The sequence below is a fragment of the Anastrepha obliqua genome, chromosome 5 (genome assembly GCF_027943255.1).
Source record: "Anastrepha obliqua isolate idAnaObli1 chromosome 5, idAnaObli1_1.0, whole genome shotgun sequence".
Classification (NCBI taxonomy): domain Eukaryota; kingdom Metazoa; phylum Arthropoda; class Insecta; order Diptera; family Tephritidae; genus Anastrepha; species Anastrepha obliqua.
The window spans coordinates 20,573,408-20,590,659 of record NC_072896.1 but is presented as its reverse complement, the minus strand read 5'-3'; the positions used below and the strand labels follow the sequence as shown (position 1 = coordinate 20,590,659).

At 37.0% G+C, this 17,252-nt stretch overlaps 1 protein-coding gene across 1 annotated transcript in view; it reads left to right on the top strand.

Annotated features, from left to right (window-relative positions):
- LOC129248566 (uncharacterized) overlaps nucleotides 1–17,252 on the top strand; it is a 58,617-nt gene that overhangs the window by 37,067 nt on the left and 4,298 nt on the right. Inside the window, exon 9 of the mRNA XM_054888163.1 lies at nucleotides 16,215–16,309. Coding sequence (XP_054744138.1) covers nucleotides 16,215–16,309 — 95 coding nt within the window. The remainder of the gene's footprint in view (nucleotides 1–16,214; nucleotides 16,310–17,252) is intronic.

The following is a 17,252-nucleotide window of genomic DNA, read 5'->3' as shown; positions in this document are numbered from 1 at the left end:
AAAAATATTAAAAAAAAAAAAATTCAAAACCAAACTCGTGGGCATTTCATTAAAGTTCTTGCATTTATTTGCAATAACTTAGAAGTGAGTGTGAGGTCTATCCCACCAGACCTAGTAACTCTTCTTCAATGAGTGCGCACAAACAATAGTGAAAGAGCCAACAACAACCCGCATAAATAAGTAAAGTGACATTAAATGCATGCTTTTGTGTCAAATTTGAAAGAAAACAAAACGCATTGAAATCTAAAACCAACGTTGGCGCATGCACTTCAACAACAAACCTACACACGAAAAAAAACACAAAACCAACAACAAATACACAGAAAATCAAAAAATCAGAACGTGTTGCATGTGTAGCGCCCATAAAAAAAGGCAACCTGTTACAAAGCGCTTAGCTGCTAAACAGTACTGACCTGCCATCGCCGGCATTTTAGTCCACCAACTGTGTTTGGTAGTGTTTACGGTCGTTTGCCTGTTTATTTCTATTACTTTTGCTTTTGTTGTTATTGTTATGGTTGACGGTAAATGCACATAAATTTTGTGTAAATTACAACTACAAAGAAGAAAGATTCTTGTGCGACAAAACAATAACGCGGGTGAGGTAACTGATATGCCAAACGCGGACAGACGGAACTGTTATTACTTAAAAGTCAACAAGAGAAAAAAAAACGAAATCTACTCAAATACCTACTTATCTACATAAGAGTGTCATCTAAATGAAATGAAACGCAATTGAATGGGCAACTTTAGATGGCATCGATTTTAGTGGCTGCACCCCGTTCGTACTTTTATTCCCATGCGTTACACGAGCATCGTCGGCTTGCATTTTTGTACGCTGACATTTTTTACGCTCCGGCAGAGGGGTGCTCTTTTGGCAATTTGCATAATATACAAATTATTGTTAACTATATATTGATCTGTTGTGGCAACATTGTCGTTAATGTCAACTTTTATTATCAATGAAATGCGACCTGCCTGCAGCGACCTGCCGCGCCGAAAAGAGAGTAGGGAGCGCGTGTGGCGCAGAAGCAGCTCATATCCACAAGTGTAGATATACCTCTACGGCAACACACAAAACTGAAATAAATTATGCAGATGACAGCAGATTTCATTTAATACTCATAGAAAATAATATTAAATGCATGTAAATCTTTTCTTTTTGTACAATAAGCAACAATACTTTCCTTTAGTAAGAGTTAAATGCAAGTAGTTCTTCGACTGAAGGGTACTCTAGCGCTCGCGGTGGGACATTTGTGCATTAAGGCGCCTTATCAACACTAAGTAGCTGCCTTTTGAAGGCATAAAAGGGTAGTGGTGCTGCATTTATGAACGACATTATCATTAGGGTGGGTCAATTTATATGGAACGATTTTTGTGGACATTGTTTCTAGCAGATTCGTATTCTACATAGAATTCTAAGGAAAAAAAGCCAGTTATGCATTTTAAAGACAACTTCGAGCCCCCCAAATTTTAAAAGAAGCTATCTTTAATTAATACGAAAACTGTGAATTAAGGCAATGAGAGAAAGAATTGAGGGACGGAGAGAGAAAATTAAGGCAATGAAGATAGAAGTAGAAAAAATACCCTCCTGTGGAACGTAAAAAGGATCTAAAACCAAAATAATTGTAAATACGTTATTAATTGCAAAAAGAAAATTATGATTAGAAAAAAATACAAAAATTAATTTTTGTTTTAAATATTGTACAATTTCATTCCTTTTGACTTTTTTGCAAATTTTAGTTTCATTTACAAATAAAAATGCATACAATCACTTTTACTAATACAGGCTCCGCTCGGTATTTGAGGAAAACTTGAGAGTAAAACTAATTAGATTTAATTTCTTTTTTTTTGGTTTTTGGTTGTGGTCACAATTTGTTTCGTCAGAAAAAAACTATAACACCTCAAGCGCTTTAGGGCGTTTAATTTTGTTTGGAAGGCGTTTCGATCGTATGTCACTGTTCCCGTGCTTACTCCGACATAAACTTCTTCTGCACATAACGTTGGACTTACACCGAAGATCTTCATGGATAACTCGATGAATAAGACCCTCACAAACATTAAACTCCCTCGAAAGTGCACTCAATGATTTTGAAGGGACCTCGTCAATGATCACTTGCACTTGTAGCTTCAATTCTGCAGATCGGACAGTGTCAGAACGTTCCTCGTTCGTTTTTTGTGTTTAGCAACCGATTCTCAATCGCCGCCTGATGCTTTCAATTTACGGGGAAGCTTATGAATGAATGAATAAACACACTGAAGAAAATTAGAGATCTCTAAATCGCTGTGATTTGCACATATAACGACGATCACTGCATGTCCCTTCTTTTCTTTAGTTGAATTGTCTCCATGTCTTATATGAAAAAGAACAACAGGAAATATAATGGTTTTGGGAAGTTATAGCCACATATATGAATACCGCATACATCTCATCTTAATCGGGGCATGTGTCTTGATATTTTCTCACAAATCATACTACACAACCTACAGTTTTCAGCTGCCTTCGACCGGCAGATGGTTTTTTATGCAGAGCTTTTGACATTGTCTTCTAAGAAGCGGCCGTTATTAGAAAAAACTTTTTCATGCCCGATATTTCGAGCTTGGGTACTTCCGAATAGTAGTCACGTACAAAACCCTTTCGGCTACGGCGACCACCTTAATAAAAAACAGATATTAAAAATAAATGTACCAAAAAGTCGGCAAGTATTTACCAGTTTGACTTAAGACAAAATTAACCTTCATATTAATTTCGTACTAACTATAGCCTTTTTTATTTAGTTTTTTAATTATAGCCTGTTTTAAAATTTGGTTATAGCTTAAGAGCTAATGGACTTTTTTCTTAGAATTCCCTGTAGAACCCGAGTCTGCCAAAAACGAAGTTGAGAAAAAAATTGACCCGCCCTAATATACATACACACATACCTACCTTATAGGTTTCCCTATATTTTTTCTATTTGCATGCCATTTATCTGGGCAATTGTTAATAAAAACTCCATAAAACGACGCAATAACGATCACCTGTTGTGCCGATGGTGCCAGCGCTTGGAAGAAGGCTTTCATGTTCTTCTTTGGTTGCAGATAAGAATGAAGTTATGTGAAATAGGGAGTGGCAAGTGACTGGGTTACCGGAAATTATCGACAGCTTTTTATTAAAAACCAATGTTTAACGGTTATGATAAAAATGTATTATTGGTAGATTGAAAGCGGAGGGAAGATGGAGAGACGAACCTAAAGAGTCAATGCTTTAACAAAGTAAAATATGAATTGCAACTTAAAATAGAAAAAAGTTGCTATTCAATTAGGATTATTTGAGTAAATGGCAAAAAGAAAAAGAATTACACTGATGTGCAAAACTTAAGCAACGTTTACTGGTGAGTTTTAGACGCGAATAGTTATAAAATGTGTAATATTATATATGAGGTATAGCCATCAAATAACGCGACTGACTTTTAAAACTATTTATAGTTTTATCTGGATATAGTGAACCTTGAAATAAGATCCTCTCACAACATCCATGTTGTTTACCATATCAAAGTTGACATTTTTTCGCAAAAACTTCTTTTAATTGCCTAAAATTCACATGTGTGTATATAAATGCAAGAGTAAGTTCGACTAAATACCCGCCTTTTCTAAGAGCCCTCCTCCTTGATGCTAAAATTGACTGGTGAGAGTTAATATTGCGTCTCTTTTGCGATTTTTTCAATTATGTAAAAATGTTTCTTTAACGAAAGGAATTATCTTGAAAGCATTCTCAATTTCTCTGCAATTAAAAGCCTTTAAATACACGTAAAACAGTATACCTGCACCCCCAAACGGTTTGCTCTTGACAAAAGACAAGCCAAAACAATCTAACGACAAAAAATAGCAGCTTTTCTAGCAATCAACAGCCAAAATACAGTTCAGGGGAATACTATACATGATTATTTTGCGTTTTTTTTGGTTGCTTTCTGCATGGTTTTAAAATTTTGTTCACATTTTAGAAGCTTTCGATTAATCACTATTCAGAATACTCCATGTAAAAATTTCACAATTCACTATATCGAGGTGTTCACTATATCGCGTGTTTACTATGTCCAGCAGATACGACTACATTTTGATTTCGTGCTTCTCTTCTTCTTGATTGGCGCGGTAAACGCATACAACATAACACTAATTTTCAATGTCAAAGCATAGTACTAAGTTCGCGTTTCACGTGCTTCTGGGGCGTTGCCCATAAATTTCACGTTTCTACTCATTCGACAATCAATGTTGCTAGCAATATTTTGCGGCAAGCCAAATGCATGTTGCTGGCGAAATTTCACGGCAGTGAAGTTAATACTAGCCTTAAGAGTAGTAAGTACCCTCTTTATAGTCATGAAATTTCGCTGGCAGTATCATTTTACAATATTTCACGTAAACATTTGACATCAGCTATAGTTAGAAAAAACCAAAAAACGGAAATTCGATAGACTCGCCCACGATGTAATAGGGAAAGTATTGGCAAATAAAAGAGTATCGTCAAAGCTTATATCGATCATCAAGAGCTTACTTTACCTACAAGCCAATTGTAGAGACTACTTTACATAAACATTCAGCAACAAACTTCCATTGGGTACTGGGGTTTGGCAGGACCACTACTATTTAAGATTGTTCTCGACTATGGTTGTGACGAATGCAATGCGCGAAGGAAGAGGTGGCACTTGTGGTCTATACGACAATATTAGCGACCTTGGCTATGCAGACGATTTCTGTTTGCCTACGCATAGCTTTACTGACATGACCGCAAAAATTCAGCGTCTCGCAGAAGCGTCAACCTCTTATAGCCTCAAAATAAATATTAGTAAGACCAAAACACTACGAATCAACGCAACGAATAACAACTGTTTCGCAAAAAATAACCAGCCGATCGAAAATGTCAACTCCTTCTGCTACGTGGGTAGAATTATTACCACCGATGACGGATCTAGAGTAGATATTAAATACAGACTTCAGAAAGTAAGACATGCCTTGGGCGACTACAACCAGTTTGGAGGTATTCCTCTTTGACAACACGCATCAAAACAAATTTTCAACTCCAATGTAAACTCCGTACTTCTGTACCGCTGTGAGTCAGGAACATGGGTCTAGTGATATAATTATGATAATTATGATTGACATTCAAGTTTTTATCAACAAGTGCTTGTGACGTATTTTGCATATTTTGCTTATGGTATAAACTTTGAAGTTAGGAGAAGGAAATGGCGATAGTTTGGCCACGTCTTGCGTAGATCAACGAGCGACGTAACGAAAATGGCTATCAAATGGAATCCGTAGGGCAGCCGTAGGCCAGGACACCAAGGTCATACGTGTTGAAGGCAGACCGAGCTCGAAATTGCAGCCCAAAACAAGAGCTAAAGAGAGATAAAATCTCTAGCTTTAGATAAGGGAAATTAAATATTTTTATAACGGCCCTATGTTCCTTGTAGGAATAAGGGGAAGTCATGTATGTACAGGGCCCGCCATCTATCGTTACGGATTTGAACTAGGTATTATATTATTTGAAGAATGGTAACTCTTATCTGTCATCTGATTTGACAGAAAATTAGTTTTATTCTTCCGCTGAACGAAAATGGTTGTGTATACGCTCAAAGAACGCTGGGGAATATTGCGACATTACTTTGAAAATCATGGTAATGTTGCAGAATATGTACGAAAATTACGTAGGGCAATGGGAAGAAGAAAAGCACCGAATGAAGCGTATGTACGTTACTTTGCGAAAAAAGTAAGAGAAACTGGGTTGCTTATTGACAAACCAACGCGTGACCGCTGCGATTTGACACCGTTGGATTATTATCTTTGGGGTGCCGTCAAAGACCAGTGTTATGCCAACAAACCAGCAACAATTGATGCACTGAAGACCAACTCACGCGATGTCATAGCTGAAATACAGCCACATACAATCGAAAATGTGTTGAAAAATTGGACCGATCGTATGGGATGGTGCATGGCTAGCCGAGGCAGCCATATGAATGAAGTTGTGTTTCATCATTAATCGGAAGGATTATACTTCAAAATAAAAGAAACAGTTTGGAAATATATTGAGCAGTTTTTTTTATAGCATTTTTAATTCCGTAAAGTTATATGGCGGACCCTTTATATATTGTAAAACAAATAACCCAAATAAAGAGAAACAGAAAAACTTAAAATTAAAAAAAATATCGCTATTATAAAAAGCTGTTTGTAAAGTTGGTGTAGAAATGGTGGCGTCGTTAACTGAGGCAATGAAGCCCACCTACTCTCTTATTTGCGTTTTGGGGTATTTCCAGCGATAATGAAATAAAATATTTGAAGCAAGCTTACTTTTCAAGCAGATTTACATAATTTTTGATGAATTTCAATTTGAACAGAATTTTAAAGTTCGTCAAACTATCACTTTTCAGGAAATTTTAAACAGCAAATGCAAGTTAAATAGCGACGGAAAAATGTTGCGGTCTTTTTCACAGCTTAACAGAGAGATCGTTGGATCGAATCTCGTTGAAACACCAAAATTAAGAAAAACATTTTTCTAATGCGGTCGCCCCTCGGCAGGCAATGGCAAACCTCCGAGTGTATTTCTGCCATGAAAAAGCTCCTCATAAAAATATCTGCCGTTCGGAGTCGGCTTGAAACTGTAGGTCCCTCCATTTGTGGAACAACATCAAGACGCACACCACAAATAGGAGGAGGAGCTCGGCCAAACACCCAAAAAGGGTGTACGCGCCGATTATATATATATATATATATATATATAACAGAGTACAATTTTTTCGTGAAATTATTGTGAAATTTCGCGCGCTTTTCCCGCCATCGATTTTTTTATAGATTCTATCAGCTACTCCTATTTCACGTGCAATTGCTTAAAAAACAAGAGACCTCAAAACTTATTTGTAGGTACAACCAATATTATAAGTCTTAAATTGTATTTAAATGAATTTTTTTGTTTGTTTTAATTTGTGGACGTGCGTTAGAATTATAACATAATTGAATTAAATGGCCCATATCACTTAGGCATGATCAAATAGTTGACACACTGTAGACATTTATAGGAAAAAATAGCTATCAAGCAATTACATTCCAACCGAAATAGTCATAACCTGATTAGTGCTCGTATTTTGACATATGTAAGTGGCGTTTAGCTTTCCAGCAAATGTACTTAGCGAACTTGAATTCACAATTAAAAAAAAATATATATATAAATAAAAATAAAAGTGTTTAAGAATGTTCCTATAAGAGCATAGCCAGCGAAACTACTTAGGCGCTCAAGGCTGTCACTCAATCAAGCCGTTCCGTCCGAGTGCTTTAAGTATCGCCCGGTACAGATCATGCTCTGACAGCTTTTTAATATAAATACGTAGGTATATATGTCGGTTTTCTAAAGCTTGAAAGGTGTATACTTTAAATAACCGCCGCAATTAGCAAAAGTGTTAAGTATTTGCATATTTAAATGAAATATAAGTTATGTGGGCGTATTACCGAAGATGGTGAATCATGGGCAACCACGGCTTGGCATGGGCAAAAAGTGACTGTGTTTATATGTGCATACATATGTGCACATATTGTCAGAAGTGTATGCTTACTAGGGATGTGCTTTTTGTCGATATTTACAATTCCGAATTTTTCGGGATCCCGTTATTAAAAACCCAGCATTTCGCGACTACAGGTTTGATTGAAAAGTAATGAGCCTTATTTTTTTAAGCAGTTTTATTAAACCTTTTGGCTTATACAACTAATATTCTTCAAAATAGGACCCTTCAGCGTCAATACACCGCTGGTAGCGGTCCTTCCACTGCAGGAAACATTTTTTAAACTCATCCGCCGGAATCGCGTTCAATTCGGCTGTCACAGTTTTTTGAATCGCCTCGATGGAGTCGAAACGCCTCCCCTTCAGCTTTCTTCTCAGGCGCGGGAACAAGAAGAAGTCCGGAGGGTACAGGTCTGGGCTGTAGGGAGGGTGGGGAAGCACCGGAACCCCCAATCTTCGCCAATGCAGAGGAAGGCGGTGTGCGCCGGCGCATTGTCGTGGTGAAGGGTCCAATTGTTGACGAGGTCAGGCCGAATCCAGGTGACGCGGTTTTTCAGCCGAAGGAGCACTTCTTTGTAAAATGCCGCGTTTACAGTACTTCCTGGAGGTACAAACTGTTTAGCTTTACGCAAAATTTGATCGAGTAACGTTGCTCCAACGATCGCTGCATTTTCGCCACTGCAAAATCCTAACACACTTTTAAAACAGCTTTCACGCGCGGAGCGATGTTGACTGCACCGCTGTTGCCAGCGAACTGGGACCGATTTCTAGTGGAAGGGGAAGGTCCAATGATCATTTTCCTCCACCAGCTTCGGTTGATCGGTTGGCAGACACTCCGCGCGGGAAGGCTCATTACTTTTCAATCAAACCCTGTAGTCCCGAGAGTCGAATATTCATTTTTTTTGTAACAACTTAACTCGAAAAAATTGCATCAATGTTGTTTGAGAAGCCGCCTACCAAATATTAATTAATAAATAAAGAGAGTTTAAATATACTTTCTTATTTAAAATGAAAATTATTTTATTAGTAATAAACCGAATGATATTATATTTAAACTTAATTTAGCGTGCACTTATCTGATAAAGCAACTTGAGGCACGTCGAAAAAATATCGATGCAAAAAAACGGAAAAAGTCAACAAATGTATCGGGTATTTTTTTAAGAGCTTGAGAACTTAAGATAATAACACAAGCCAAAAATATTACTGGAACTGATTTTTTTATTATAAACCGGTAGACAATTTTAAGGTATTTATTTTTTGAATATGATATCCGTCATTTGTCCGCCACGGTTACAAGTTATATGGTCCATTCGATCAGTCCACGGCTCATTCTTTTCGTTCTGCAGTTGTTGTTTCTCCTTCAAGAAAGAAAAAATGGAAAATTGCATATACTTTTGCTTTAAATCCGGGGGACCGACAAGGTTGCGTTTTAAATCCTGTACTTTTTTCACTATACCTAAACGATCTCTATGATTACCTGAAAGGAGGCACAGAAATTGCTAACACCCATATCAAAGTTCTAATGACGATTTGGGCTTATCGGCGGATACACCTTCTGACCTTCAACAAATGGTAGATGCACTGCACAGTTATTGCTCGCAATGGTCATTAAAAGTTAATCTTGTCAAGTTAAAAGTAGTCGTTTTTAAGATAGGTGGTAGAATTTCATACAACTGTAACTGGAAATACGGGAATGACCCAATAGAAATAGTTATTATAGTTAGTTGAATACAAATACTTAGGAATTACACTTGATTATAATCTCACATTTAGATAATATCCTCACAGATGTCAAAACGCCACTTGGTTAAAATTTTATTAATAATCCGACGTATTTCCTCCTCAAAAAAACTGAAAATCCTTTAGTCAGCCTCTAGTTCTATCATTTTTTATGGAGCGTAAGTTTGGGGGGTTGAAAAGTTTGAGCAAGCTGACAAGCTTTTGCGCTTTTTTACTAAGAAAATCATCTTTTTGCCGTCCAACACCCCAAACTACATGATACACCTCGAAACCGGTGTATCAGTTGCCGCAATTTTGATGCACCCTCCGCCAACACATGTGTTTTATCGCGTGGTGCCTAAGCCTACCAACACCAAGCCTTCCTCGTATCCTTGCTGAAGAAACGACCGAATTAGGTGCTTACTGGGTAAAGGAAGGGAAGGAGCTAGTATTGTTGACATATCGCCATTAACAGAAATTTCTTTTGTTCATATAAGGGAGTTCAGGCCAACACTAGTAAATAAACAGATTGAAAAAAAGCCATTTTGTTCACTCAAAGAGCTTCTGTTACAAACTCACACGAACTGTATCCGCACCTTATACACTGAAATGTGCCCTATTTTAATGATGATTTCTCTGCTTATGCCATAAGTCTAATTTTTCGAGTAAGAGGTTGCCTCCTCAATCTTAACACAAGAACTTTTAAAAATATTTCCTCCGTGACCTACGCAGTTTGCAACATTGGCGATGCTGAGAGCATGAGTCACTTTATTGGCGCTTGTCCCATTTACAAAAACATTCGTGCACTTTATTTTGGGGAAAAAGTTTGCCATAATTGTGTGTTATAAATATAATAAAAATAAATAAATAAAATACTACCACTACTACTACTCGTATTTTGTGGCTGAAAAAAGTTCATATATTTTTTAATATCGTACAATTTCGTGAGCGCAAAGCACTGGAGGCAGTGCGGCACTGTCTCCGGCGCAGCAATTTTTGTGATCAGCGGGCAGATACCCGTCGATCTCATGCTCCGGGCACGAATGGATACGTGGAGTTCGAATAAGAAACATATGATCACTAGCTTCTCAGGACGGAGATGCCAAACCATGATGCGGTGGCAAAACCGCTGGAACAATGAATCGAGTGGCAGATGGATGGATAAACTTATTCCATCAATTGACAAATGGGTCCAAAGGAACTTCGGGGAAGTGAACTACTTCTTAACTGCCGAGCCACATGGCCAAGGTAAGTGATTCCAAGTGCATATACTACGAAGCGCTGAGCGATAACGCTGAACACACGTTTTTTAGTTGTGACAGATAGCTCGCGGAAAGAAATTCCCTGAAAGAGCAGATTGGCGACATCGCGCCGAGCAACGCAATCAATCGCAACGCAAAAAATCCAATCAGCAAAATGCCCGAACGCGAGGAGAGCTGGAACGCTGTAAACAAATACATCGAGATGGTACTACGAAAAAAAAGATTGACCTCGACACAGTACAACAAAGCGGAACCGCACAGAGACACAAGAAGACGAGCCTATTGCATGAAAGCTGGCTACAAGTATGGTGGACACAGGCGTGGATGATAGAATTGGTCCTTTATGGAAACCGTTCTGAACCCTCCAAAAGTAATATAGAATGCAGTCCCGGTAAGGGTGTCTCCCCAGAAGGAGGGATCGTTTTGATGGCCACACCACACGACGCAGTAAACGACGGTCGCTGTAAGTGCGAAGGCATTTTGAAGCCAACCTCACCCACCAAAAAAAAAATGCGTATTCATTTATATGAAAATATGAAATCAAGTAAGCCAGTGCAACTTTTTACAGCAGAGGCATGCATGTATTGTTTTTTACATTACAAAGAAAATAGAAACAAAAACATTCTAACACATCAATAGTTGCTAAAAAGTTGAAGCCGATGGTTTTTTTTAGGTTTGTAAGAGAGGGATTCTTCTGCCTTCGTTTCATATGCTTTATAAGAAATTACAATTCCCGAAAGTCCCACCGAAATCTCGGAATATCGGGATCGACATCATTAGCATGCACGCATTTTTATTTAGTTGGCGCTTGATTGAGTCTTAAAAGCCTCCCAAGCCTTCAGCTGCGCATACCTACCAGATCATAATCTATCATCCAGGTAGTCAGTCACTCAGTTGCAAGGACTTACAAACGACAGGCCGCTTTCACATGCAACTTGAAGGAAAATACAAATGTACACTAATTACTGGCAGTTTACAAAGCAAATAGAGTCACACATAGATCAAGTCATTATGCTGTACTTGACTAGGCACACCCATAGCGGTGGACCCTTCCGAAAGCGACTCAAAGCTGCAGGAGAATGATTGCTGACGAACGAACAGACAATATGTCAGTGTCGATTTCTCGCTTTTGCGTACTGAAGGGCTCAAGTCGAGTACTTAATTTTTTGGTCGATTTTGTAAAATTGTGTACCTCCGCATTTTGTTTTGTTCTATACAATTTTTTTTATTTATGTTTTTTTTTATTTAATTTCATGGGAGTTGAAAATTTTGCCGCGCAGTAGTACAATGGATGACCAGTCATTCGTTATGAATATATAAATGCATACCTAGCATATGCGCATACTTAGCTTCAAACACAATGGGAATGCCAGTTGGCAATGTGATCGGGAATGCGAATGAGATGAGAACGCAGTAGGTGCGTAGGCGAACTAGTATCAAAGCAAAAGGAAAAAGTAAAAGAATACTCAGCCAGATCCAGAAATCGTAAGGTGTGTGTGTGTGTTTGTGTGTGTAAGTACATATGTAGCATAATTGAGAGCGCGAACATTAACCAAAAAAGGTATTATGATCAGCACTTAAAGTAAGCGACTCTCGCCTTCCGTTGTTGCTTTTGATCGTCTAACAAAAGTTACAAGCGTCGAGCAAGAAAAAAAGATTGTTGAGCATGCGCGCGGTGTTTATGTAAACAGCTTTGTTGTTCCACCGCTGATTTTTCAACAGCGATAAAATCAGCGTACGCTATATTACATATATATATGTATGTACACATGTGTTGGTAAAGGGTGCTATGATTCGAATGGTTGCTGAATTAGGTAAATACTTGAAATTAAAGCGTCAAACCAAGCCATGGTCTAATTTTTACGATGTATTTTTGGATTAAGAAAAATATAGGGTGCACCTTTTAGCGTTTGAAGTTTTAACTATACATTTTTTTAACTTTAACAGCTAAAAAATAACTGGAATTTGTCAGAAATTTAGTTCATTGTTACACATTTGTAAAATGTGTCGGCTTTCGCTTGAGCAAATGCAGTAAATAACGTTTGGTTGGAAATAAATTTTTTTTTACCCAAAATAGTATTTGCATATGAGACTCATTTTCACCGCGGCGACTATTTTATCGAACAGAATTGTGGCGCTTGTAGGTTGAAAATGTGCAGGTTGTCATGGAGAGTCCAATGCATCCACAACGAGTGACCCATCAATCTTCTCCATAACATCAACAGCTCTGGCTGGGTGTAGATATCTGTCTGTTGGAGATCTAATAATGGTATCAAAATGGCGCTTTAGTGCTACTTGGGGAGTGCCAGACTAGTACTTCGACCATTTCACCTACCTACCGACAGTTTAATACGGATTGTGGCCCGTCCGCTGCATTCTATGCTCTTTTTTATCGAAAATGTGCAAGTAGCTGCGTTGGCAGTCAATGATGAGCATATTACGTCATGTTTTATTTTCCAAATTGAAGGACAACTTTGCATACAATCTTTTGCTAGACGAATTGAGTACCAATGGTGGCGCCTTCCTAAACAGTTACTTTATTTTTCTCGATTTTGACAAGTCTGACGTCAGGACCTTTATCAATGTAAAACAAACGAACAAAAAAATTCATGGGCTCTGACGACACAGCGAATTCGGAAGGCGTAACCATGTATTCTATCATTCTTGGATCTTTTGCGCAAGGATGATGGATTACCAGGTTTGGCCAATCTGCTATGATCAAAAATAAAATTGTGCCAGCAACTGCGGTTGTCACGTCACCCGGTACTCGACAGCAAAGATCAGCCAATCAGCTGACTCTTTGAAATTCGCTGAGAGCCGGTTAACGGTCTGACTTGGGCCACACTTTCTGAATTCTTTTCACCATGCTTTTGCGCACTATCTGCAAAAATCGAAAAATCAGTCAAAATAATGAGGTTGATTTACCGTCTAGAAGCTGCGATCAGATTATATTATTTTTTGTGACGCCCAGTAACAATAAATGTCAAGGATGATAGATTTATCAGGTTTGCTATTTAACTATAGTGAAAAAGAAAAGTTGCGGGGAACTTCGGCTACCACGTCACTTGGGAGATTCAGCGGAATTCCGCTCAAACATTTTACATATTTGTCCAATCAATCATTGTTCAGATGGCAACGAAGTGTCACTGGTTGATTTTTTTCTTATATCACCAACACAATCTCAGTGTAAATACACTCCAAGTGACATCAGCCTATCAGCTGATCCCATCGAAATCGCCAAGAACGGATTACGGGTCTGTTAAAGAGCTACTTTTGAATTAATTTCACAATGGGTAAATATTATGCCAGCCATTTAGAGACGATTTAAAAGTTCAGAGATGAGATCGATCGAAGATTTGGTGAGATAAGTGCCGAAGCTCGCGAAAAAGTAGTGAAAATTGGATTGACTGAATCGGCTACTATAAAGGCAGTCGTGGAAACCCTTCGAATGAAGATTTGCGCAAGTGTGCAAGTTTTACGCGTTTCAAAAAAAAAAATATTCATAAGCCTTTTATGTATAGATGAGTATGAGAGCTAATATAAACATATTTTTAGAGAACATATTTAATACTGGCTTTATGAACATTTTTTTTTTTTTTTTGCTAATCTTTGGGATGAAAATCTGTGGTGACAAAGCCAATCTTCGAAATCGTCTGTTTTAAAACTCCTTCACGGGCAGACTGATTTCTGGTTCCCTTAACAAAAACAAAACAAAAAAAAAATACTAATAATCTATATATACTAAAAATGGTGAGGTTTTTGTTCTAAAACATACAAAAAAGTTATGTTCCATAACAAAATGAAACATTTTAATATTCCAATTAAAATATTATATGACTAGCTGGTGCTCACGGCCTCTCTTGCGTATAAAATAAAATAATTAATATATTTATCACTCATAAAGCACTTAATAACAATAAATTTTTGCAAGGTGGCAACGCCATACACAAGTTATTTTATTAAACAATTTTTCATTCTTTCAAAAAAACATTTTGTTTGATGCCAACAATTAAATTTGACCTACATATATAATTAAATAGCCTATAATTAAATTGTTCTTTAAAATCAGAGCTATCTTTATCTTTACATTGATATATGCACAATATATATAATTTTTATTATATTTATGTAATCAATTTCTTTCAAAAAAGGGTGGCAATAGCCTATCTTAAATCCAACTCAAATATTTGATAAATTGTTCTTCTTCTCGGCACCGTTGCAATGCTCAACACGTTTTTTTTGTCATATCTGATTCAGGCTTCTTCTGGACATGCTCATACCAGCGGAGACGATTTTCTTGTATTGTTTGCACAATCGGCGCGATTTTAAGATTTCCACGAATGAATTGATTAGGCACTTTGTCCAGCATTGTGACCAGCATTTTCATTTGCCGTTTGAAATTTCTTTCTTTTTTCTAGGCCCGCATTCGGATCTATATAACAAAGTGGGACGCACGGCAGTTTTATATATTTCGCATTTTAGAAGAAGTAGCATTCTTTTGTTACTGAGTTTCATAAATTGCTCTTTGTAATAAACTTAAGGTGGCAAAGTTTCTAAAAAAATAGTTTGGAATAGAATTTCCTTGAAAATGTTTGCCTTGATACTCATTATGTTAGATTTATGCCTATTTTTTTAAAAAGTTACCTTTTTTTTATATACAAACAGGCGGAAACACCCAGCTACAAAATTAAACACAAATCCTCTACGACTCATAGGCTTTCTAACGGTATACATAATTTAAAAATCAGAGCAGTAGTTTTTAAATGAAATTCTCTACGTTTTTATATAGAAATTTTGAAGCTACTTATTTGTAACTTGGAAATCAATTCACGCACGAGAATTGAAATAATCTGTTCACCAAGTTTAAATTTAATTTTAATTTGAAAATTAGTTTCAAGGAAAAGAGTTACAAATTTTACTAGCACTTACGAGCTGGGGCAAAATCGGCGATTGTACATTGTAAAAACCAAACTAAATATAGTTTTAAGACACTAAAGTATTTTTAGCAAAACAAAATTCATTTGAGTTTTTTCACATTCTACTCTGAGACACCCTGCATACGAATTTACATATGCACTTACATATATCTGTTGAATGCAAGCTGTTAATCGCTGATGATTCCGACTGTGATACCTGATCAATGGGAAGCTGCTCTCTCATTACACTGTAATTTTATACCTCTCTCTATCTCTCTTCTTCTCTTCCCCTTTCTCTCTCTCTATGGCTCTTACCATTTGAGGAGCGCGTTTGTTTTATCACTGTCACAATCTTATTTGTAATAGTTAAATATCACTGATGACTTTTTGTTGTAGTGTAATGTAAGCAATGTTTACTTGCCAACCAGTTGATTTAGTATCACCCGAGGGTGATTATCTATTCGAAAATTCTTTGGTTGCGTAAACGTTTTAATAACCTTTTCTTGTAATTGTAATTTGTATGTTGGGCAAACAAATCATCATCATCTCTTCTATGAATGTTCTCGTGCCTTTTTCGGCAGACTCGACACACTCGACATACCATAGAAGAACAGCGAGTGAGCGAGCCCTTTCGCCGGTTGCTTTGGTTGAGTATCCCACTTAACGTTTAGGACACATTGATAAATAGACTTTCAAGGTCTATGAATAACAACAAATACTCGTACACTAATGCGGAACGCATTGTTGTGGTTTTGTGAATAAATAATTATTTATGTTCGTTTTTTGTGATCTTCTTTACAGTGGCGTACAGTGTCGTGACACGCTAAATGGTGCCCAGTGCGATTCTTGCCCAATTGGATACGATGGTGATGGTCGTTCGTGCACAATACGTTCAGGTGAGTGAAGGGGTTGGGAGTTTTGTTGTTAAAGACGTAAATGTAAATATGTGTTATGTATGAATGTATGTATATATATTTAATTAAGCAAATTTTTAAGGGGAAATAAGCAGTCGGGAGGAGCAGAAAAGTAATTTAAAAAAAATTATGTGCCATTGTAACTTTCAACTTTATTGTAAATCTTGGGACTGGGATATCTGAAACCAAAAATAAATACATTTTCATACTTATTTAATATAATACTTGTATAGTATAGAAATTAGGCAAAATTAACCTAAAAATTAACTAAACTGAAATCAGTGTTACTCTGTCACTAATCATTCGTCTCACAGACTACAAATTAAAAAAAAAAGTATATTTTTACATTTCCCTTTTGAATTTCAAAGAAATTAGAGTAAATTAAGAGAATTATTATAATATATTATTTCTATTTAGGAATTTATGAAAGTTCTGTTAGTGTGGTGGTGAGACGGGAATATGTCGAATTCGCAAAACTGTAGGCGTGCTTAGTCTATTAGACGAATGTTTAGTGATCCAGAGTAAAAGGAAAAAATGTTTTTTTGCTAAAAAAGTGTCTTAATATCATAAAAATTATATAAAAATAAAAAAATAAATAATTGGCGCGTACACTTCTGTTAGGTGTTTGGCCGAGCTCCTCCTCCTATTTGTGGTGTGCGTCTCGATGTTGTTCCACAAATGGAGGGACCTACAGTTTCAAGCCGACTCCGAACGGCAGATATTTTTATGAGGAGCTTTTTCATGGCTGAAATACACTCGGAGGTTTGCCATTGCCTGCCGAGGGGCAATAAATGTTTATATTAATTTTGTTTAAATAAATAAAAATTATATACTCAAAGGATTAAGGGAAAAATATGTAGATATTTATATTAGGAGCCTCCTTCAGTTGTGCGCACCGTATTTGAAACTTTATTCGCATTTTTCT